This window comes from Antechinus flavipes, chromosome 2 (genome assembly GCF_016432865.1).
Source record: "Antechinus flavipes isolate AdamAnt ecotype Samford, QLD, Australia chromosome 2, AdamAnt_v2, whole genome shotgun sequence".
NCBI classification, from domain to species: Eukaryota; Metazoa; Chordata; class Mammalia; order Dasyuromorphia; family Dasyuridae; genus Antechinus; species Antechinus flavipes.
The window spans coordinates 24,004,213-24,025,164 of NC_067399.1; the positions used below are offsets into that span (position 1 = coordinate 24,004,213).

Genomic DNA, 20,952 nt, shown 5'->3' on the forward strand with positions numbered 1-20,952 from the left:
CTGAAAACTGATCTAAGGGAAGAAGGGGGAAAGCAGCATTTATGGTCGCCATCTGTGTCCATCAGAGGCCGTGCTAAGCACTTTTGGAAAGTTCTCCTTTGATCCTCATCCCAATTCTGGGAAATGGGGGCCAGCCTTGTTCCTATTTTACAGTTAAAGTAAACCAAGAGGGGGGGACTTTGCCCGGGAGGGCACTGGAGGAAGTCTCAGGGGCTTCCAGACCTCAGCCCAGCCACGTACACCCTGGCGCCCCCTAGCGGCGCGAGGACAGACTGGCCTGGTACACCCGCCCCGGATCCGGGAGGTCGCCCTCAGAGGGGCGGGGCTGGAGCAGCGACCCTTTCCCGCCCGCCGAGCCGGGCCCTCCTGTTCCTGCCTGTCCCTAGCCAGGGCGGGGCGCACTCCCAAACTGAGACTCGCCACCCTGCCCTTCCTCCTCCCCGGACTTTGTAATCGGGAGGCAGTAACTTCAGGGACGACCCCTGGCGGACTCCGACTCCAGGCCGTGCTCTGTAGCTCAGGCACCCCACCCCCCTCCACTTGTGTTCTGTGCCCCAGGGACCCTCTCTTCCTCCCCCCACGTATCGTGTTCTGTGTTCCGGACTCCCCCTCAGTGCCTCTCCTCCCCGCAGCCGTTTGAGTGCACTGGAGAGCGCGGAGAGGGGGGTTAGGGAGAAGGGGTTCTGGCGCCTGAGTTTCCTGATTTGTGTCAAATTGCTACGGTCTTGCCCCTTTCCCTCAATCTCTCCTTCCTCCTCTCCCGGTGGCCCCGCCCCCTCGCCATCAGCCAATGGGCGCGTGCCGCGAGGGCGGGCGCGTGCTGAGAGGGCGGGCGCGAGGCTCTATCTGGCCCCGCCCGCGGGCCCCGTCCTAGGCGGCTGGGCCGCTGCGCCATCGCCGGCCTCCGCTGGCATCCGCACGGGACCCGGGCTCTGCCCGCAGGTAAGCGGGGTGGCGGCTCGGGGTCCCCGCCACGCCCCCTGCGGGGGGTCCGAGGCATGCGCGCAGCGGCGGGGGGGGCACCCAGGGCATGTGGGAAACTTGTTACCTGCACCCCCGGATTGAAACTGGGGCGACACCTCTGTCCTTGACCGAGGTCCTTGAATGGGAGAAGAGAAGCTGCGGAGTGCAGCAGGTGGGAGGAGGAGGAAAGCGAGGCAAAGGGGGCCTCTGCTGCCCGGTCTCCCCCACGTGCCCTCCTCCTCCCTCCCAGCCCGCCGAGAAGGGGAGCCTCCTGCCCGTCCCTTCTCCCTTCCCTCTTGCGGCCGTGGCCTTGGGAGGTGGGGCGGGGCGCGGGCTGACAGCGCCAATGCTGGCCGGTGCCCCCGCGCAGCTGCCGCCCTCCTTGTGCCCTGGGATGGGCACCTGCCAGGCTGGCCCCGGCCCGTCCCCGCAGCTGTTTGTTTTCTCTGTCTCCTGGTGACGTGACCTTCCTGGTCTCTGAGATGACCTGGAGAGGGCCTGGGGGGTTCCTGGTCAGCTCCCCCGGCCCTCCCTACAAATGCTAGCCCCGTGTTACAGACCAGGAAACTGAGGCTCAGACCTTCCCGGGCCGACCGGGATCTCTGACAGTGACCCTTCTCCCGGGCTGGGGGAGGTCCCGAGCAATCTTGGTTATTCCCCAGAAATTGCACCCCCAACCCTACGTCTGGTGTACCCCACGGTTGCTTTGCCCTGCTGTGCTGTGGTTCTGGGGCCTCCCAGAAGTCACCCCTCTTCTGTCCTCCCTTAGGCCTCCGTGGTCCCCTCCGGGCCCATTCTGCTGTGCTCCTGTGGGTCAGGGGAACTGGGACTTCGGGAAAGGATTTTACCCCCAAAGGAATGAAGCTCTCCTGGTGAAATTGTAAGCCCCCTGAATCCCAGCATTTGGCACATTCTCTGTTCTTCTGGAAGGGGAATTAGGGATTAGATGCTGATCCGGCGCCAGAATTCAGAGCTGGGCACAAGGAATAGAGTGGGGAGGGACCCGGGTCTCCACCCGACCCTGTGCCCGGAACGTCTTTGCCCCTGGCTTGGACGAGGGATCGGTGAGGTTCCGATGTGCAGGGGACACGTGAGGGGGGTAGAAGGGATAGCGGGGGCGCCTTTGGGATGGGGCCGAACATTAGACCTAGTCGATAAATGGAAAATTTCACGCTTGGATTAAAAAAGCAATAAAACAAGATGAAGGGAGAAGACTGGCCAAGGGTTTAATTGATAAAATATCTGGGGGGTTTCACGGGCAGAGTACGTCAGCCAGGGACGCTCATGTGGACTTCCAGAATAAGAAGGGGAGGTCCCTGGTGGGACCACTGGAAGGGGGGGGGTTATCTGGGGACCTGTTTTATGAAGTATAATGGTCAATGGGAGTATCCAGAGGATGGCACCAGCCTCAAGGTCATGGTACATGAGTAGGTTTTTTTCTGAGACAGTTTGGGGTAAGTGACTTGCCCAGGGTCACACAGCTAGGAAGTGTTAAGTGTCTGAGGCCGCATTTGAGCTCAGGTCCTCCTGACTTCAGGGCTGGTGCTCTATCCACTGCACCCCCCAGCTGCCATGAGTACCTTTTGAAGGATGGGGTCCCCGCTGTGAAGAGAAGACTCAGAGGGCACTTTCTGGGCACCTGGGCTTTCTTCTACCCTGTTTGATCCTGGAAGGAAGAGCTGGGTGAGGGGCAGGTGTGGCAAAGAAGCGATTTTTCAGTTTCGGTGTGGGGAAAAGCTCCGGAGGAAGCTCCTGGGCCGTGGTGAGTCTCCAGGGGAAGGCTGCAAGATGCCTTGTCCGGACTCTTACTCTCAGGTGTTGGTTGGACTAAGTGGCCTCTGAGGTTCCTTCCAACTCGACATTCTGTAATTGGTTTGAAAGGGATCAGAGGTCATTTGGTCCATCCCTCTGCCTCCAAACCAGACTTCCCAGACCACCTGGACCACATTGGATTGTGGAAGGTCCTCAGGGGAAGAGAATACTGGAGTCTCCCTGAGCATCCGCCCTCACTCTTTGGAAAGGGGCGGCTGGGCTTTGGGTGTCCCACCGGCATCTGTCACCCAATGGGGGCAAGCCTTCCAATCTCGGGGAGCCTCCCCGGGTGTTCCTCCGTCTCTGCTGGAGCTCCCATCGGTGGCCCCCTTCCTCGCTCACCTTCCTTAAGATCTAGGGTTTCGAACATGGCAGGGCTTTAGCTCCTTAGTCAGTCCCACCCGCATGGGCTTCCCCAGGCTGCCCAGATAGCCAGAGGCAGGGTCCGAATCTGGCCTTCCTCTCTGCTTCAGGACCTGAGTGAAGATGACTCTGGCGGAGGACCGGACGGAGCAGTACATTCGGATGCACCTCAGTCACTTCTTCTGCCTCGATGTCCTGGAGATCCTGTCCCACCTGCCCTGCCTCACCGCAGCCGACCAGGTAGGTGAGGGCGCCTAGGGATCGCTGAGTCCTGGGCCCGGGCATCACTGAGTCCTGGGCCCGGGCATCGCTGCGTCCTGGGCCCGGGCATCACTGAGTCCTGGGGCCGGGGATCGCTGCGTCCTGGGGCCGGGGATCGCTGCGCCCTGGGCTGGTGGTTGCCCTTGGGAGGGAGTCACAGACTGTGGGCACAACCTTTTCTTCCAGGACAAGCTCCGGGCCTACATTGAGCGCTATGGGAACCGGGACAGCGTGTGGAAGCTCTTTGACCACCTCCGGAAGCGCACGGGCTGGGTGACCTGTCTCATCACCGCCCTGAGGGAGTGCGAGCACTGGGAACTCGCAGAACAAATTGAGAACGTCTACACCTCCAACCTGAACCGTGAGTCCCTTCCCGCCCTCGAGGCCTCGCCCCCTTGCCCTCCCTTCCACAACAGCCTTTATTTGTCTTCTGGCTGTTCATTCTACAAGCATCTATTAAGTACCTTCTGTATCCCAGCTGTGGCCGCGGGGGAGGAGGGGGCGCCCCAGTGCCTGGAGTCAGGAGTTGTGCTGAGTTCCAGGTCGCCCTCGGACCCTCGCTAGCCGTGTGACCCTGGGCAGGGCACTTACCCAGCCGGCCTCAGGCTGTAAAATGAGCTGGGGAAGGAAATGGCAAAACCCTCCTGTATCTCTGCCAAGTGGGACCAGACTGAAAACAACTGAACAGCCACGGCCAATGGGCCAGACTTGCCACTTAAAAATCCCCTCCTTCAAGGGATTCTGTTGGGGAAATGAAGCTCGAAGAGGAGTAAATAGAAATAGCTATAAAGGGGGGGGGGGGGGGAAGGGAGAGGGCTCCTCCAGAGGAGATTCCAGGAGGTCCAGGTGAGGCAGAGAAGGGTCCAGCAGGGGCGCTGAGGCTGGGGGAGGAGTCCTAGGAAAGGACTAGGTGCTACAAGGGAGGGAGAGAGCCTGGAACGGGCTGGGGCCTCCACGTGAACAGCTCCCCCATCCTACCCTGGGCCTTTTTTTTTTTTTTCCAGAATGAAACACCGGACCTCTCCATTGGGCTCCATGATGTACATGACTTCTGGGATCTTTTCAGCCTAACCTCAATAGCCTCTTTGTCTCTGTTCTTCCCTTCCCACTCCCCAACCTCTGCAGGGTTCCAGAACCATCCCAGAGGCGCTGCTGCCCCTGCTCCAGCTGGCCGGGCTGCCAGAAACCAGCCAGTGTCCCTGAACACTCCCCCACGACCTTCTGGGGTCCCGGGGGCCCTTCCACCTGCCAGCGGGAGCCCACCCACCGAAGCAGCCAGTTCTTTGCCTGACACCGTCTACAATGGTTACCCAGAAGAATTGGAGAGCGGGGAAGCCGAGGCCGGCCACACTGCCCCCATCCAGGACACGCAGCCACCGGAGTCTAAGGCAGAGGTACGCCTTTTCCTTCCCCATCTGGAGGAGGGCTTCCAGACCCCCCAAGTGGCCTGCAGGTCTTTGCTCTGCTCTCACATTTCTATGAAGAGCAGAGCTCTGGGGCCTTGAGAGGAGCAGTTGGGAGTCTGCCAAAAATAGGTGCTGTGTGAGGTTGGGGCGCTGAACTGAGACCGGCAGTCTGGGAAGGACAATGTGAGGGCCAGACTTGGGGTCCAGACTCGCTGAGAGCTGGGAGCTCCCAGAAGGAGACATGAGTGTGGCTGGGAATGGCCGGGGAAGACTCCGTCAGAACGGCCTCCAGAAGGTCAGAGAGACTGAGGGAGACAGAAAGAATGGGGGAAAACCACTTCCCCATTTATTCCTGCAGTGGTTGAGGGAAAGGGCATGCATGTTTTTATTCACCAGGACAAAAAGTTAGACCAGACACTAGATTGATCCTTGTTTAAAGAGGCTTAGAAATTAGAGAAATGGTCATTCCAGAAGCGGGGAGGACCTGGAGTGGGTTCTAGGGAAGTGGCTGGTTTCCTTGGTTTCCTTGGAAGGCTGAGGGTTACACATGTATGTGACCGCACTCCCTAGAGTCTCTTAATGATCAAAATTCACTTTTACCAGAACTTGATGGTTTTCTAAAATGCTGATGTCACCACAAAACTGCTGGGTCGGTGGTACAACTCCTTTCCCCACCTTACAGATGAAGAAAGTGACCCAGGTGAAATGACATGGCTCTAGAAAGCAGCAGGGGTGGGCTCCGAGGTCCCGGTTCCGAAGTTTTCCACTGTCTCACGTTGTTTGCTTCTGAAAGAATTGGACTCATTATTAATATGTTCCTTTTCTTAGGTCTCAGGGGCGGTCCTGAATCCTGTGCATTCTGGGGACACATCCAGGAGCCCCCAGAGCTCCTCTGGACACTCTTCTCCTTTCTCAGCTCCTGCCCCCACAGTCACTAAAAAACATCGCAAAGCGAGTGGAGGATCTGGTGACAGCCCTCCAGGTAGGGTAGCCATTCGGTCCTGGAGGTTGGGACCCCAAACTTGGGGCCAAATAGCCTTTCTGGAGGGAGGGAGTAGCACTAGGATTCTCCCAGAGTTGAATGTATCACTTTATGGTGGATTTAACCACCATGATTTCCTGGCCTGGGATCCCCAACAGCTCTGTCCATTACCATGGTGGGAATGCTGTCTGTATTCTGGCAGCATCCTGGGGTCCTAGATTGGAGGATGGAAGAAGAGAGTCCCCTTTCCCAAATGACGAGTACAGAAATGTGCTGCAGAGTCATGACCGGGCCCGGCCACCGCAGCAAACCCAGCATGCTTTGCATTGTTATCCATTCCGTGTCGATTATGTCATTTGGAAAAGCCATGGTTCCGCCGTCAGAGAAGCCAGTGGTTCTGACCAGTCAGGCTTGGGTCTTCTCTCCTCCTGCTCATAAAGTTTTTTGGCTAAATGTAACAATTCAGTTTGTGAAATGGGTCAGTTCCAGAAGAGTTTTTTGAGCAACATCTCCAGCATATTTTGACTTTTTTTTTTCAATGTGGGGATTTCTGTTTCTCCTTGAAACTTGTGTCATCAGAACCTCCCAGTTAGGTCTTCCTCATAGTATTACCATGCTGATTATTCTGACAGTGCTTAGTACAGTACCTGGCACACAGTAGGCACTTACTAAAGGTTTATTTATTGACTGTCATTCCTCTCAGCTCTGTGTATACAATCAGATTGCTGACTCGTCAGAGAAAAGATCCAAAATACTAAAAAAAAAAAAAAAAAAAAAAAACCCTAGAAAAAATAAAAATCAGAAAACTATAAGCACAAATAATGAAATCAATCCAAACCCAATTCCTTCAAACAAGTTATTGAAACTGAAAAATGGGTAATGGGCATAAAATGGTAAAAAGAAAATCAACCAATGTAAATCAGTTGCTCTAACAAGGAGATCAAATGAGCATCAAAGTGCCCAAAGTAGCAGAGCTTTGATTTACTTGCAGGGCAAAGATGGAGAACAAAGATGTAGCAGTTTAGAATATAAATTTATTTAAAAATTTGTTCCCAGAGCAGGTTTTGATCATAAAACTTGTAAAAAAATTTTAAAAGATGAATAAAAACTATCTCTTCATAAAGCAACAGAAGGCCAGTCTAGTTTAAGAAGGCCTATGAGAGGTTCATCAAAGTCATTCCACGGGCATTTAAAGATAAAAATGGAAGGACGAAACAGCTGCAGGCCTTCTCTTGCAAACTTCCCCTCTGGGACCCAGAGCCTCCCCACGTGTGAAACAGAGGAGCCCAAGGAGAGGAAGCCCAAGTCCTCAGAAGAACGACGGAAACAGCAGCTGCCTCTGATAAGAGGATGGTCGGGAGCCTTTTAGGGACAGACCGAAGGCCTGGAAGAAAACTCAGCCTTTGGGAAGGCTTTCAAAGGCAGCCACAAGGAGACTAACAGAGCCTGGTTGGTTAGGGCCCACATGTATCAGAACAGGAACAAGCATTTATTTATTTATTTGCTTTTTAAAATAACTTTTTATTGATAGAACCCATGCCAGGGTAATTTTTTACAACATTATCCCTTGCCCTCACTTCTTTTCCAATTTTTCCCCTGCCTCCCTTCACCCCCTCCCCCAGATGACAAGCAGTCCTTTACATGTTGAATAGGTTACAGTATATCCTAGATACAATATATGTGTGCAGAACCGAACAGTTCTCTTGTTGCACAGGGAGAATTGGATTCAGAAGGTATAAATAACCCGGGAAGAAAAACAAAAATGCAAGCAGTTTACATTCATTTCCCAGTTCTTTCTTTGGGTGTAGCTGCTTCTGTCCATCTTTGATCAATTGAAACAGAATTAGCTCTCTTTATCAAAGAGATCCACTTCCATCAGAATACATCCTCATACAGTATCATTGTTGAGGTATATAATGATCTCCTGGTTCTGCTCATTTCATTCAGCATCAGTTCATGTAAGTCTCGCCAGTCCTCTCTGTATTCAGCCTGCTGGTCATTTCTTACAGAACAATAATATTCCATAACATTCATATACCACAATTTACTCAACCATTCTCCAATTGATGGGTATCCATTCATTTTCCAGTTAGGAACAAGCATTTGTTAAGCGCTGTGTCCCAAGCACCAGAGCTCTTGGAAGTGGGTGCTATTATTTCCTTTATACAGATGAGGAAACTGAGCCCAGCATAAGTGACTTGCTCAGGGTCCCACGGCTAGAAAGGGTCTGAAGCTGGATTTAAATTCAGATCTTCTGAGCTCTGCGCACTGTTCCATTGCCGCAGTTTTTGTGTGTGGGATATGTGTGAAGATATAATGTAAGTGCAGAGTGAATACATCCATGTGTTCATGTGTTCATGGGCCAAAGTGTCCGAACCTCGGACAAGGAGCTGAAGGCTCAGAATGCAGGTGGAGCTTCCTTCTTGGTACTGTCTGGAGACAAGGATGGGAGGAGGATGGCATCAGGAGGATGGTGTTTGGAATCCTGAACCGTAGCTTAAAGTAACAAGACTCCTGGGTCAGAGATGGGGCCGGCAGACTCTGGTCATAAGAAATGAACTCTGCCAGTGTCTCGGAAGTCTAATCCAAAACAAACAGCTTGAAAACTGCCTCAGCACCTTCCCCAAGGTCGACACCATAGAGACGAGCAGGTGAGACGCCCAGGAGTTTCCTGGAGATGAAATTCAAGGAAGGAGCCGTACAATTCAATTACAATTCAGGTCTCAGATGTCAGGGCATAGGTGCCTAGGGAACAGGCAAGGCGAGATCCTGACCCAGGAAGCAAAAGATATAGGGGATGAAACTGAATGCAGTTCTAGAAGGCAACACCTTATTCAGAAGAACCCCCTAAGTAAAAGTGGATGGAGAACATGAATGTATCGTATGAAGAAAGTAAATCGATGAGGAAATCTAAGAGCCAGGGGGTTGGGGAGAGAAGCACGGTGAAAGGGGCGCAGATCAGCGAGGGGAGAAACAGAAGTGGACTTGACCTGTTGATGAAAGAGATAGAGCAGGACATTAGGCTTCAGGCCACGATCCTGGCCCTGAGACAACACAATGGGGAATGGGAGAGCTTCGGCATCCCCTGGAGATCTTTCTCCAAAGCTGAACAGTGGGTCTTTTAAACTTAATGATAATTTCATTCTTTGAAAGGAGGAGAATAAAAAGTAAACAAAAAGGGGAAATGCAGTTCTCACAGGAAAGAACCTGTAGGGATAGAATTGATGGACACATTAAAGGGAAGTGATCGCTTCCTCCAGTTTGTGATAGAGCAGAAGAGGACAAGCTGTAGACTGACCCGTATCCTAGATTTGGGGAGAATTAAGTTTCATACGATTCGGAGGAAGTATAAATAGAATCCTTGGACTAAAATTCTATAAAATCAGGCCCGGAAGGATGGCAAATCTCAGAAGACACAAAGAGAAAGAGCTCCCAGTATTGGAAGAGATTGATGTGGATCGCCAGGAAACTTGCCGACCGCCATAGATTGTGAGAGGACGGGCCCCAAAGACGCTGGCAAAGGCAGGGAAGAAGGTGGATGTGGGCCCGACGCAGTCCGAGGCTGGCAAGGAAAGGAAAGGACAAGGTGGTCAGAGGGCCAGGAGGCCGGAATTGGGGTCTAAGTTTGATCCTGGCACTTAACCCTTAGTGCTCCGGGCAGCTCTCCACACTTCACACATTGGTAGAGAGAGTTTGCTCAGGAGGAATTCCCTTTAACAGAGTGGAGGAGTCAATAAAACAACCCATCATTGCTCCTGCTAATGGAGATGGAGATGATTCAACTACTCCATTCTTTTTGCATGTGCTTTCTCTGCCCAGAATGGCTTTGCATTGGAAAATGCAAACTGCTATAGCTAATAAGCAATGAATATTCAAGATAAATACGGAGGTTTTTGAAAGCGCCCTGGGTGAATTCTTGTGGACTGGATCAAAACTTCTTAAACTGGGTCGCAACCTCTTGTGGGGGGAGGGGTCACAAAATTATGATTTATTATCAGCAAATGTTCGATTTGTATGCCTATTTTACGTCCCTGCGGTCATTTCCAAGTTTCTTGACTAGCAAGGGGTCTCGAGTTCAAGAAGCCCCAGACTAGATGATAATGCAATTAGAGAGTGCATTGAGAACCGGACAGATGGTTGAATGGTGGGACTTTAGTGGTCAGTGGTTCCACGTTAGCTTGGTCAGAAGTGTCCAGTGGAGTGCTGGGGTTAGGGGGGGGGGATGGGGAGGTATTTGATTCTAGCGTACTTGAGCATTTTTAATTAGTGACGGGTCAATCAATGGTAGCACAGATGTGTAATTATCAAATCTGAAGATGACACAAGGCTAGCGTAAAAGACGGGATTCCCAGAATTCCCAGTGACAGGCTGATAAAGTCCAATAGGGATAAAGGTAAAGGTTTAACCAGGGGTTCCAAAGCCCAGCTTTACAAATATAAGGTCGGGGAGGAAGCAGTAGGAAGTCTGAATAGATTATGAGCTTTCCCTGGCTCAGCAGTGGGATGGGGAGCACGCAGAAGAGGCAGCGCTCCCAAACCATCCCAACCTCCTCTGCTCTGCTTGGACTACGCCGGAGTGTGGCGTTTAGTCTGGCTCATCTCCTTTTAAGGGGGACACTCACCTCTCAGAGCAGGATGGCCAGAATGGTCAGGAAAACCTTGGGGAATAGCAGAGCTGGCAGGGAGCACGGCAGCCCCTTATGGGAGCACGGGAGGTCAGCCTGCCCCATTTCTTCTGACTTAGGCTGGTGTGCCCTTCCCAGAGACCCTCCTTCCTCTTCCCTCCCCGACGGGGGTTCGCCATACTGGTGCTGGACTCTGGATTCCCAGTCGGCGTCGGCTTGGCCCATTGCAGCTTGGGACTTGCTAGCTCCAAGATAGGAGGGTTATGGGGGTTGACCTCCATGCTAGGCACAGGAGCCTTCTTGGAGTGGATGACAGGCCGGCTGGCTCAGGGCAGAGGGACTGGGCTGATTCTATGCCAGAGGCAAAGCTGGGAGCCCAGGGGGAGGCGGTCCCTGAGCAGAGTGGGCTCTTGGCTGATAAGCATTGGGGTCTCCCAGGCAGGGCCTCCCTCTAGGGAGACTGGACAGGCTGAATTGTCGGTGGGTGGGTGGCAGTGGTGGTGGCCAGCTTCCTCTTGTGGCCTTGGGCCCAAAGAGCTCCGAGAGAGAGGGGTCGGCTGTTAGGCCTCTGAAGCCACGCCTGAGCCTGAGCCACTGCCCCTCATCCCACTGGAGAATCCCCACATCCTCTTCCCAGGCGACCAGCCAGGGAGCATTTCTCAGGGGGCGTCGTGTGCAAAGGGAGGTCCGGGAGGAGCAGCCCTCGGGGGGAGGAGGCAGCTGGGGAACGGGGGTGCAGTCTGGAGAACGGAGGGGGCTGGCCCGGGAAGAGGGAGCTATGGTGGAGAAGATCAGCGATGACAAGTGTTGGGCATTTGTGTTTCCCCCCCAGGGTCTGCGTCTCTGCCAGCATCCAGAGGCCCCCTCTCTCCATCTGTCTCCTTTGTACCCCATTACACTAAGAAGGTGGGCCCAGCATCGGGACCGCAGCCTCCCCCTTCCCCACGTGAAGCCACCTCCCCCACAAGCTCAGGGGGAAATGAAAACCGGCTCCGGGCTGCCTCTCCCATCCAGGCCGCGGAGCTGCCTGAGGGCAACGTGCCCGCCACCAGGATCCCCAGGCCCCAGAAGGTAAGCTCTCCTCCCCATAGTGAGGCTGCCTCTCGTTCTTGGAGGGGGGTCAGTGGTTCTGGGCTCAGCCTTCTAACCGGTGCCCCAGCAAGCTCTGACTGTCGCCCTTGACCCTGGACTTGCAGAGCAGGGCTGGCCCCAAGCTTCCCGAGGGAGGGATCCATCCTCACCTGTTTGTCCCCTCATCTGGGCCCTCGTGGAATGGGTCCCCGGGATCCCTCCCTGCTGGGCAGTGGCCTCCTGCAGCACCTGGCTTGGGTCTGGGGGACAAGGCTGGCTGCTCCCCCAAGTTCTCTCAGAAGGCCCTGCCCCTCTCCCTTTGTCCCACCTCTCAGCCTCTGGCCATCTCGGCTCTGCCTTGTCTTGGGTGCCAGAGCTCTGGGGAAGGGGGAGCCTCGAGACCAGGAGCAGTCTCCGGGACGGGCCCAGGACAACCTTTGTCCCTTTGGGTCTCGTAGTTCCTGACTTCCAGGACAGGATTTGGCCTGGAGTCTGAGCAGGATTCTTTACCCTGCGTGAGGGGAAGGGGGACAGACCCCCTGGGACCCTGGGCCGGTCCTCTCCCCTCCCTCACCCAGCCCCGGAGGATCGATCTGATCCGCCAGGCTGGGCTCGTTGGGGGGCCTTCCAGGCCCGCTGCCGCAGTGTGCCCCTCGGCCTCTGGCCGCAGCAGCCTCAGGCCCCGGCGTCCCAGTGACAGCCCAGCTTCTGTTTCCATGCAGGTGCCGCCATTGGCTACGAAGTTCCCCAGCTCTCCCCGCCCTGCTCAGCCACCCCAGGCGTCCCCTGGGCCAGCCGCCTCCAGGCAGGCGCCCCCTCCCCATGCGGAAGAGGTGGAGATGAGCAAACCTGGGGTGCTTCAGTCATGCGATGAACAGCCTTACTCCGGCGGCTCTGAGCGCCTGCTCCTCAGCAGCTCCTCGGGGAGCATGGGCTCCCTCCACATCAGCTCCACTCCTGGCAATCTCCCCGAGGAGAATGACTACTTTTCGGTCACCAATGGGCCTTCCCCGGGGAAGCCGGAAGCCAGCGGCCCCCCGAAACAGCTCGAGGGCTCCAAGAGCCCCTTCCAGGAAACCCTCAAGCTCCATGTCGATGAGAGGCCCAGTGAGAGCCCCCTCGAGAGTGGGTCTGGATCGGGCCAGACACCCGGTACTGCAGCCCAGCCCGGAGAACATCTCTGTGGGGGCAGCTCCTGGGGAGTGTGGGTGGGCTCTGCAGTGGCCGTGGTGCTCTTCTCCGTGGCCGTGGCCATCTTTTACAAACGCATCCCGAAGTAGGGGCCTCCCAGGGCCCCTCCCTCCCTTCCCTTTAAGCATCGCAGCCTGCGGCCTGTGCCCTGTCTGGGGTGGAGGGAGCAGCCCCTGCGCTCTCTGGGCTCCTGGGGTGGCCCCTTGGGCCAAAGGTGCTAGAGGCACCTGAACTGGCTTCCTCTGTAAAAAGGAGGCAGTCAGAGGAGCTGCTCTAAGGGCCCTAGGCCTAGGGAGCCCCGAGTCCAGGCTGCCCGCATCCATCCTAGCCCCATGCTTTGTGCCAGCTGTAGCTTCTGCAGTGGCTCGCCCCACTCTCGCTCGGTCCTCAGGACCGTGGCCTGCTAGCCGGCCCTCTCCGGTCCAGCTCTAACATTCGTTTGTCCAGCTAGTAGAGGAGGCAGAGGGGACGGGGGCGCCCCCGGACACGAGCTGTGGGCTGCCAGGGGAAGGAAAGACTTCTCTGGCACCGGAGGTACCCGGCCCAGTCTCGGTGACCACCCCTCTGCCTGCTGGTGGAGCGCCCCCCACAGGTGCTTGGGTCTCTCGGTGAGACCCCCTGTGCTAGACCTGCCCAGGAAGTGGGAGGGGATCCCGGTCCTGGAGGAACCTGGTGGGAAACAGGAGGTGTCAGGCCTGGATCCCGCCCCCTGCAGAAAATGAACCCTCAAGTGCCATCGGGCCAGGGGCTTAGTCCCTGTTCCTGTGCCTTCCCAGAGAGCCCGTCTCTGCGAGTGAGCCCTGCCCCAGGAGCCAGCCCCCTCTGCCAGCCAGGACTCCTCAGCCGCCCCCAAAGCTCCCCTGTCATCGTCCTCTCCTCACCATCCCACTCATTCACATCTGGTCCACAGCCATCCCTTTCCCAGTCCCACGGCCCCTGGAGAGGGAATGAGAGTTCTTGGGGTCGGATTCAGGCTCGGCAACTTTTCCATGTCCTTGGCTGAGGCACTTTCTCTGAGCCTCAGTTTCTTCAGCTGTAAAATGGGGATTAGATAATCTTCCCAGTCTCTTCTATACTTTCAATACTAAGGACTGAGGCCCTCACTGCCCTTCAGCTCAGGCTGGGCAGCTTTAGCCCCTCCAGTGTTTGCCTGGCTCAGGTCCCCATGGGACCCACGTGGCCAGCTGGTGTTTGGTGCTAGCTCCCTCTTCCTAGAGGGGTTATGCAGCCCACCGTGCCATCTCCCCCTCACCCTGTTTCTTAGGGATCCCCCGGCCCGGCCCCCGGGGATCAGAATGAGCGAGGCGCGTGACACCCAGGGCCACACTGCAGTGAGGAATAGATGGAGAACAAGCAGCTTCTTGTGCGTCTGCTCTGCCAGGCGCGTGCTGGGAAGGATCCCCCGGCCGCCCGCAGCTTCCCTTCCCTCGGGTGGTCGGCCTGTCACTCCCTCCCTGCCTCTGAGGCCGGCTCGTTTCCTACCTCAGGAAGCTCGCCTTGGGCCGAGGCAGCCCTGGGTCTGGGAGCTTTTATCCAGTTAGAGGGGGACTCGCACTGTACAATCCTGGTAGATGAAGGGGCACTTGGTCTAGAGAGGAAGGAAGGGATGACCCGACTGAGGGGCTGAAAAAGGGCCATGGCGAAGGTTAAGGAGGACTTTGGTACTGTCTCCTTGCCGGCCAGGCCATGGCCTAGCTTCAGGTGACCCGTCAAACCCGGCTCCTCGCCCGGCCCTCCTTCCCCTCTAACCCCTTTAGTTGGAGAGTGGGGAGCACGGGCTCCTGCTCTGGGCCTATTTTCTGCACTGCTTAGAGCAAGGTTGATAGGAAGTCGGTCTCTTGTGCCCACTGCCACGCCCCGGAACCCTGCGATTGCTTGCCAGTATCTACAATAAAGCTGTTTGGAGAAATGGACAGCAAGGGGTGCTCCTGTCACTGGCTGCCAGGACTTCAGGGGAGGCCGCAGAACACCCCGGGGGGGGGAGTGGGAAGGACAGAGGGAGAGGCCCGGGAAAAAGAGGGTGAGCAGTGTGTTCCAGGCTCCATTTTTCAGAGCTTCCCTGGGCTCGGGTCATTTTCCTGGCTGCATCGGCCTGCGAAGGCTGGGGTCCCTTGGTCCCCGTCTCCACCGAAGTTCTGGAGTCATTTAGGAGTCAAGGCCTAGACTGTAGCACAGACCCTCAGATCCAGCCTTCCCATTTTACACATGAAGAAACTGAGGCACTGCAGGGCAGGGACGTAGCCACGGTCACCCCTGCCATCCAGGAGAGGGAACTTAGTGGAAGGTTTGTAATCCAGGAAGCCGGGCTCCGAGCCCGCCCTGGTACTTCCTCCTAGTATGACCTTGTGCCTCTGTTCCCCGGGTTGGGAGCGGAGTCCCAGCTCCAAGTTTCTCCCCATTCTTTATTTGGAAAGCACAGCCCGCCTAACCGCTTATTCCTTCCTCCATTCCGCCTCCACGCTCATCCTCTCCCCTGAGCATCCCCTCGGTCTCCATGTTCCCGTGTGCCCCCCATCATTGCCCTGGCAGATATTTCCCCCGAAGGGGCTCAGCCTCCAACCTGCCTGTCTCCCCTCCCCACCTCGAGAAAGGCCACGAGGGTTTTTGGTGGGCTGCGAGGGGGCAGTTGCTTCTGTGGCAGTTTTTTCACCCTACTGTCCCTGCGTCAGAGGAGGGGGTGCCGAGGACAGAGGCGGCGGGCCTGGTCCCACTACCCCGCCTTGCGTCCGCGCGCCTGGGCAGCGTGGGAGCCAAGATCCCAAGGACTCGGCTTGGGCCGCTCCGCCTCCTCCGCCCTGTTGCGTGTAGAGGAAGGCCCCGCCCTCCCGGGGAACTGACCCGGGCCCCACCAAAGGTTGAGGGGGCGGGGCTGGATTCCTCAAGCTGGTGGGGGGGGCGACCGGGAGGGGGTGGGGATTTGGGAGCAGATCGCGTTACAAAAAAACTCCCGGGAGTTGTTCCCCTCCGTCCAAATGCCAGCCCGAGGCGGGCCGCTCACCCCTAAGCCAAGGAACGCTGGGAAAGCGAGGCTGCCCCGGGCCTGCAGGCGGCACGAGGCTGCGGAAAGCGAGGCTGGCCCGCACTGCGGGAGGCTGCGCTCTCCGGGGATGCGGGGCGGGGCGGGGCCGGAGCCTCCCCCGCTCCCCTCCGCGGGCCGGAGGCGGGCGCTGGCCTGAGCCAATGAGCGGGGCCGCCCGGCTGAGTGACGGGAGCCCCCCGCCCCTGGCCCGCAGTCGGCGCTGCCTCCGCCCCCTCTCTGTCCAGCGCTCTCGCCTTCGCCTCCCCTTTTTCTCGCTGCTTCCTCTCCATCGGCATCTTGCTGCCTTCGCTCTGGTGCCTGCCCGGCCTGCGCGCTGCCTCGTGGGCTGCCGCCGCCTGCGCCCACGTCTCGCTCCCTTTCCCACCCGCCGAGCCGCTCTCTCCCTTTCCCCGTGGCCGCCCTGCCTCCGCGGCTCCCCATTCATTGTCCTCCCGCCCCTCCACTCGCGCGGCCTCCCCCGTCTCCCCTCCTTGCATCTGTCTCGAGGGATGGGGGAGGGGGGTCCTCTGGCTGGCTGTCTCTGTCTCTTCACCAGCCTCCTCCCTTCCCCGCTTCCACCTTCCTCGGCGTGGATTTTCTCCAATTTTCCTGCTCCACCCCACCCCCACCCGCTTTTTCCGAGCCGCCGCCTCCCTGGAGCCCTCCGTGGGAACCGGGGAAAGGGGCTTGGATCCCAGCCCTGCGGGGTGCCTGCTAATGGTAAGTCCCGTTGATCGGGGCGGGGAAAGTAGAGGGAGATGGAGGGGGAAAGACTTTGGGAAATCGCGGAACCTTCCCCCCTTTTCCAGTCTCTCTAGAAGCTTCTTGGGGAAGGAGGGGGGAAGGGGCCCTCCTGACTTAGGACTTCGCCTCTGTGGCTCCCTAGGGTGTCCATCCCCGGGGTCCCGGGGGCTGCAAAAACCAGATGCCAGACCTCCTTGGTAACTAGTGACGCCACTGGTGACGCACGTGGTTAACTCTTTGTGGCCCCCACCGGAGGCGTGCGGATGGCCTGCCTTACATAATCCCGGGGCCGCGGAGGGAAGGTCCCCGCCTCCAGCCCCTGGTGCTCTCGGGACCGCAATGAATCCCCCTAAACCTTCCGGTCCCCGTAGTCTATGATTCCCAAGCCTTTCCATTGGGCAGAGGGAGGTACCGTGGGAGGTAGAGGGAGGAAGAGGAGCAGGATGGAGGAAGCCGGTCCCCGGACCCACGGACCTGGCCTTCTGGGGGGCAGGGAATAGAAGCCCTGGAGCTGCGCTCCCCGGAACGCCCCCTTCTTGCTCCTTGCCGAGGAGACCGGGGAAACGCGGGCCCAGGGGCCTTCCGGACACCCTGCCTGCTGCCGGCTCCTCCAGGCAGCCCCCAGCGGCTGGATGCAGCACAGCTGGCCCGATCCGCCTAGTTCCTGTGCCTGGGGGACCCGGGGCAGTTCCTGTTAGCCCCGGGCCTCGGTTTCTAATCTGCTCCTTCCAGCCGTTAATTCTTTGATCTTGGAAAGGCTATTACTGTCCGGTTCCCCGTTTCCCCGCCTCCATGCGCAGAGGTTTCCCCAGTCAGGGCCTTGGAGCAGGATCTTAGATTTAAAGATCTCTTAAGGTCATAGGCCAGACCTTTCACCTTACAGGGGAGCAAACTGAAGACCAGCGGCCAGGGACAGTCCTGAGGCAGAGCCGGGCTCAAACCCGGGGCTTTCGGGGCTCCCTAAGCGGCAGGCGAGAGCCTCTCTAGGATGGGGGGTGGGCTCCCCCTCCCCCAATCTGTGGTCCCAGGACCCTCCCTTCGGTCGGAGCATGTGGCCTCGCAGCCGGCCCCAACTCTAACAAGAGCTGATGGACTCACACTTTGTTAGACCCGCTGGGGGGAGGTTGAATTTCACACGACCCTGGGGAGGAGGGAAGTGGAAATGGTGGGATTTCAGGCACTGAGAGATTCTCCCACATGCTTTCTGGCGCCCCCCTCCATGTGAGGAATCCTGGCCCCAACCCTGGGTTCCATGGGGGGTGGGAGGGCGGCCATGAGAGCGGGGTAGGGTCTGCAGGATGGGCGCATTCAAACGTGCATCAGGAGGGAACTGGGACTGATCAGCAGAGGCCAGCCCGGGGCACGTGTGCACGTCCAAGCTATCTCCAGGTACCTGAAGGGCCATGAGGAAAAGAGAATAGAGCTGGTCCGCTTGGCCCCAGAGAATGAGCAATCAAGGGTGGAAATTACCAGGAGGCTGGCACCCAAAGGGGGGCCGAGGGAGAAAAGCCTGTTAGCGAAAAGTGAAATGGACAGGTCCTGGAGGATCGCTGCTCGGGTGCGTTGGAAAGAAGATAACCGCCGGTGTCGGTTGGACTGGGTGGCCTCTGAGGTTCCTTCCAACTCTGAGTTTCTGTGACTGGTTTGAAAGGGATCAGAGGTCATTTGGTCCAACCCTCTCGCTTCAAGCGGTACCAGCAGTCCTGAACAGAATTGGATTCCTTAAGTCCTCGAGGGCAGGAGAAGCCTGAGGGGAGCGGCTCCTTCCAGGTCTGAGGCTGTGGGAGAAGCCGAGACCGAGACCGAGAGTTGAGGCCGGGGCCCTCGCGCCAGTCCTGTGCTGCTTCCTTACGCTACCATGGACCGCAAAGCTTTGGGATGGGCGGGCGGGAGACAAGGCTCGGGTTTCTGGCCTGAGAGTCTAGAAGCAAGGAGGCTTAACCTGTGTTATATACTGGGCCCCTTTAGCAGTAGGGAAGCCTACGAACCTCCAAGTCGTGTTTTATAATCTAGTGGAGGACAAGGGAAATCAATGATAGGAAATAATTATTAAAAAAAAATTTGAACCAAATTCATAGATTTCCCTGAAATCTAACCATAGACTCCTTAAGGGGTCTGGTCAAAAATCCCTCCCTTAAGTATGGTTAAGCTGCTTACGCTCCCAGCTTTCTGATTGGTGCAAATGGCAGTCCACAGTCCTCCAAGCTGCAGGGAGGAGCAAGAGGAAGAATCCCACCTAAGGGGCCAGTCTCTCGCCTGGAAAGTTACGGCCAGCACCTAAAGGTGCTTCCCCTAGTCTCTGCTCATTCCTCAGCACTGGATGCAGGTTGGGAGCTTGAATGTGTTATCCCACCCACTGCGTGGAGGGAGAGGGGGCCAAAATTGGGGTCAGTGGGTCAGAAGAGCTGTGTTATAGCTGGCGTGGTGGATTTGGAATTGGGAACTTAGGACTCGTTTTAAATTAGTTTTTAGCCTTGCTAAATCTCAGCTCATCTAGAATTGGGGATGATACTATCTGTAGTACAGGGTTTTAAAACTGACATTCTACAAAGTGCTTTGTAAAATTTCCATAATTATATTGATAATTATTGTCTTTCAGGAGGACCTGACAATATCTTGTTCTCAGTGGGCTGGTTGTTCCTGTGGTAAACCATTCAATGCCTTATTTCCCATGCCAATTCCAATAAAATACCGTCCACATCTTTTCCTGTGCCTCACTTCTTCCCCCACAACAGCACATCCATCACTTCTCGGCCGTGTTTTTTTTTTCTTGTACCATTAATAAATACTTGATGCACAATTGTCCCTTTTTAAGGATAACCTCTTTCTTTGTCCCCATGTTCCAAAACCACACAACCCGAGGGACTAGCAAAGATCTGAACGCTACACGGTTTCCATCTTTGTTGTCTCTAACCCTCAGCTAGGAGGGAGGAAGGACAATGAAAGGGAGGCCCAGGAGAGGAAAGAAGTGTCGCCCAGTTATAAACCCGTTCTTTCCTGCCTCCATCCTCACATGTGGCTCTGAGCACCTGGTGGCCAGAAACTGCCCCTATTCCCAACTTAGGTGAACGCAGGCAAGATGCTGAGCTCTTGCTGCTGCAACTTTTCCCCTCCACACATTACATCATGTTGATTTTCCTGGGGCTTGTTTTATTCTCTAATAGAATGTAAATTCGAGGACAGGGATTATCTCATTTTTGTTTTTTTGTCTTACCTTCAGTGCCTGGCACGGCAGAGACATTTAATAAGGGTTTGTTGAATTAATAAAGACGTAGCAGCTAGAGAATATGAGGGGCAAAGGCTGACCCGGTGGAGAAGGGTCACAGGCCCTCGCTTTCTGTGGGAACCACTCAACACCGGACCCGGCTGGCCCTCCCCTTCTCTGCTCCTGTCCCTCCATATGTTGTTGGCCCAAAGGTTTGCTGTAACCACCCAGACGCCAGTCCCATCCCTCTTCTACCTGCTAGTCAGGCAACCTGGAGGGAGGGAGATGGGAATTAAAACTCTGTCCCAGTCACCAAGGGGACTCATGACTTAATGTGCATCAGTGAAAAGGCTTTTAAGTACTTACTATTCACCAGATGGGATTCTGAGGGCTAGAGACGCAAGGGAAGGAAATGGGCAGTCCTTGTTTTCATAGCTCTTGTGTTGTCATGAGAGAAAATACGCAAAAAGCGGAGATTTAGATCCTATATGCTTGCGTTTACTGTATATATGTGTAAAAACAAGAGGCACTAGCAGTGGAATGGGGGGGGGTGGGGGCTCAGAAGGACCTCTTCCTCTGTATTTCCTGACGCCTGACCCTAAAATGAGATAAAATGTAAGTCATGTAATGCAGTCTAGTTATACGATAGGGCAATGAGATGCAATAATGATGTAATAGTGGCAAACAATTGTAACACAATAAAAAGGCCTTGAGACCACAAAGGCGACGGAGAGGAGGTAGAGGCTGGATTCCTAAGGAGGAAGTTGACACTGGATTCCCAGGGTGCCGAGAGCAACCCCAAAAGTCACGGGGTCAGTGTGATCCAGAGAAAAGAAAGCAAGGTTTGGAGTTAAGGACCAATCCTGCTCCTGCTGGTTACTGCACTGTGGGCTTCTGTCTCCTCGAGTCTCGGTTTTTATATCTGCAATATAGGCCAGTAAGTACTTATGTGAGCATCAAATGGTTTGACAGCTTCAGAACTTTAGTATATTCTGTCAGTGTCAGCTGTTACTCTCTCAGAGATGGGGAAAGGGAAGGGAAACAGATGCCAGAAAAGGATTAGGAGGTATGATATTGCTTCCCAGAGTTGAGTTGGAGAATAATAGTTTTGCTAAGATGAGCTGAATCTTCTGAAAAACCTCTCAACCTTATGCATTCCCTAATCCCTGTCGTTGGTGATCACTATGGAAGGTCGGAGTTGAGATGGGTCAAAAACCTTCATCTGATACAGCCAACCCTTTTTTGAATGATCAGTCTATATATATATATATATATATAAAAGCTTTTTATTTCAAAATACACACATAGGTT

The 20,952-nt window shown here is 55.8% G+C and overlaps 2 protein-coding genes across 5 annotated transcripts; both read left to right on the top strand.

The window, feature by feature from the left end:
• The first annotated feature begins 838 nt into the window (after positions 1 to 838).
• MAVS (mitochondrial antiviral signaling protein) lies at positions 839 to 14,586 on the top strand. 2 transcript variants are annotated; one of them, XM_051974327.1, is made up of 8 exons: positions 839 to 942; positions 1,733 to 1,843; positions 3,249 to 3,378; positions 3,586 to 3,760; positions 4,525 to 4,793; positions 5,634 to 5,787; positions 11,244 to 11,482; positions 12,205 to 14,586. In XM_051974327.1, exons 3-8 carry the CDS (start codon positions 3,262 to 3,264, stop codon positions 12,760 to 12,762), a joined length of 1,512 nt encoding a protein of 503 aa, XP_051830287.1. In that variant the 5' UTR covers positions 839 to 942; positions 1,733 to 1,843; positions 3,249 to 3,261; the 3' UTR covers positions 12,763 to 14,586. The 2 variants fall into 2 exon arrangements, with proteins under 2 accessions (XP_051830287.1, XP_051830288.1); XM_051974328.1 differs by lacking the exon at positions 1,733 to 1,843 and having other exon boundaries at positions 868 to 942.
• Positions 14,587 to 15,838: 1,252 nt separating this feature from the next.
• LOC127547416 (uncharacterized) lies at positions 15,839 to 19,238 on the top strand. Of its 3 annotated transcripts, none has more exons than XM_051974330.1 (2): positions 15,839 to 16,412; positions 19,036 to 19,238. In XM_051974330.1, exons 1-2 carry the CDS (start codon positions 15,854 to 15,856, stop codon positions 19,083 to 19,085), a joined length of 609 nt encoding a protein of 202 aa, XP_051830290.1. In that variant the 5' UTR covers positions 15,839 to 15,853; the 3' UTR covers positions 19,086 to 19,238. The 3 variants fall into 3 exon arrangements, 1 of the variants encoding a protein (XP_051830290.1); XR_007950172.1 differs by lacking the exon at positions 15,839 to 16,412 and adding an exon at positions 17,834 to 18,762; XR_007950173.1 differs by lacking the exon at positions 15,839 to 16,412 and adding an exon at positions 17,834 to 18,719.
• The last annotated feature ends 1,714 nt before the right edge of the window (positions 19,239 to 20,952 follow it).

Bases quoted from the DNA above. Each gene is read 5' to 3' on its own strand.
- MAVS (XM_051974327.1), top strand. From the start codon at position 3,262: ATGACTCTGGCGGAGGACCGGACGGAGCAGTACATTCGGATGCACCTC. The intron at 3,379-3,585 runs GTAGGTGAGGGC...CTTTTCTTCCAG, and splicing joins GCCTCACCGCAGCCGACCAG to GACAAGCTCCGGGCCTACAT. The intron at 3,761-4,524 runs GTGAGTCCCTTC...CAACCTCTGCAG, and splicing joins CTACACCTCCAACCTGAACC to GGTTCCAGAACCATCCCAGA.
- LOC127547416 (XM_051974330.1), top strand. From the start codon at position 15,854: ATGAGCGGGGCCGCCCGGCTGAGTGACGGGAGCCCCCCGCCCCTGGCC. The intron at 16,413-19,035 runs GTAAGTCCCGTT...ATTGTCTTTCAG, and splicing joins CTGCGGGGTGCCTGCTAATG to GAGGACCTGACAATATCTTG.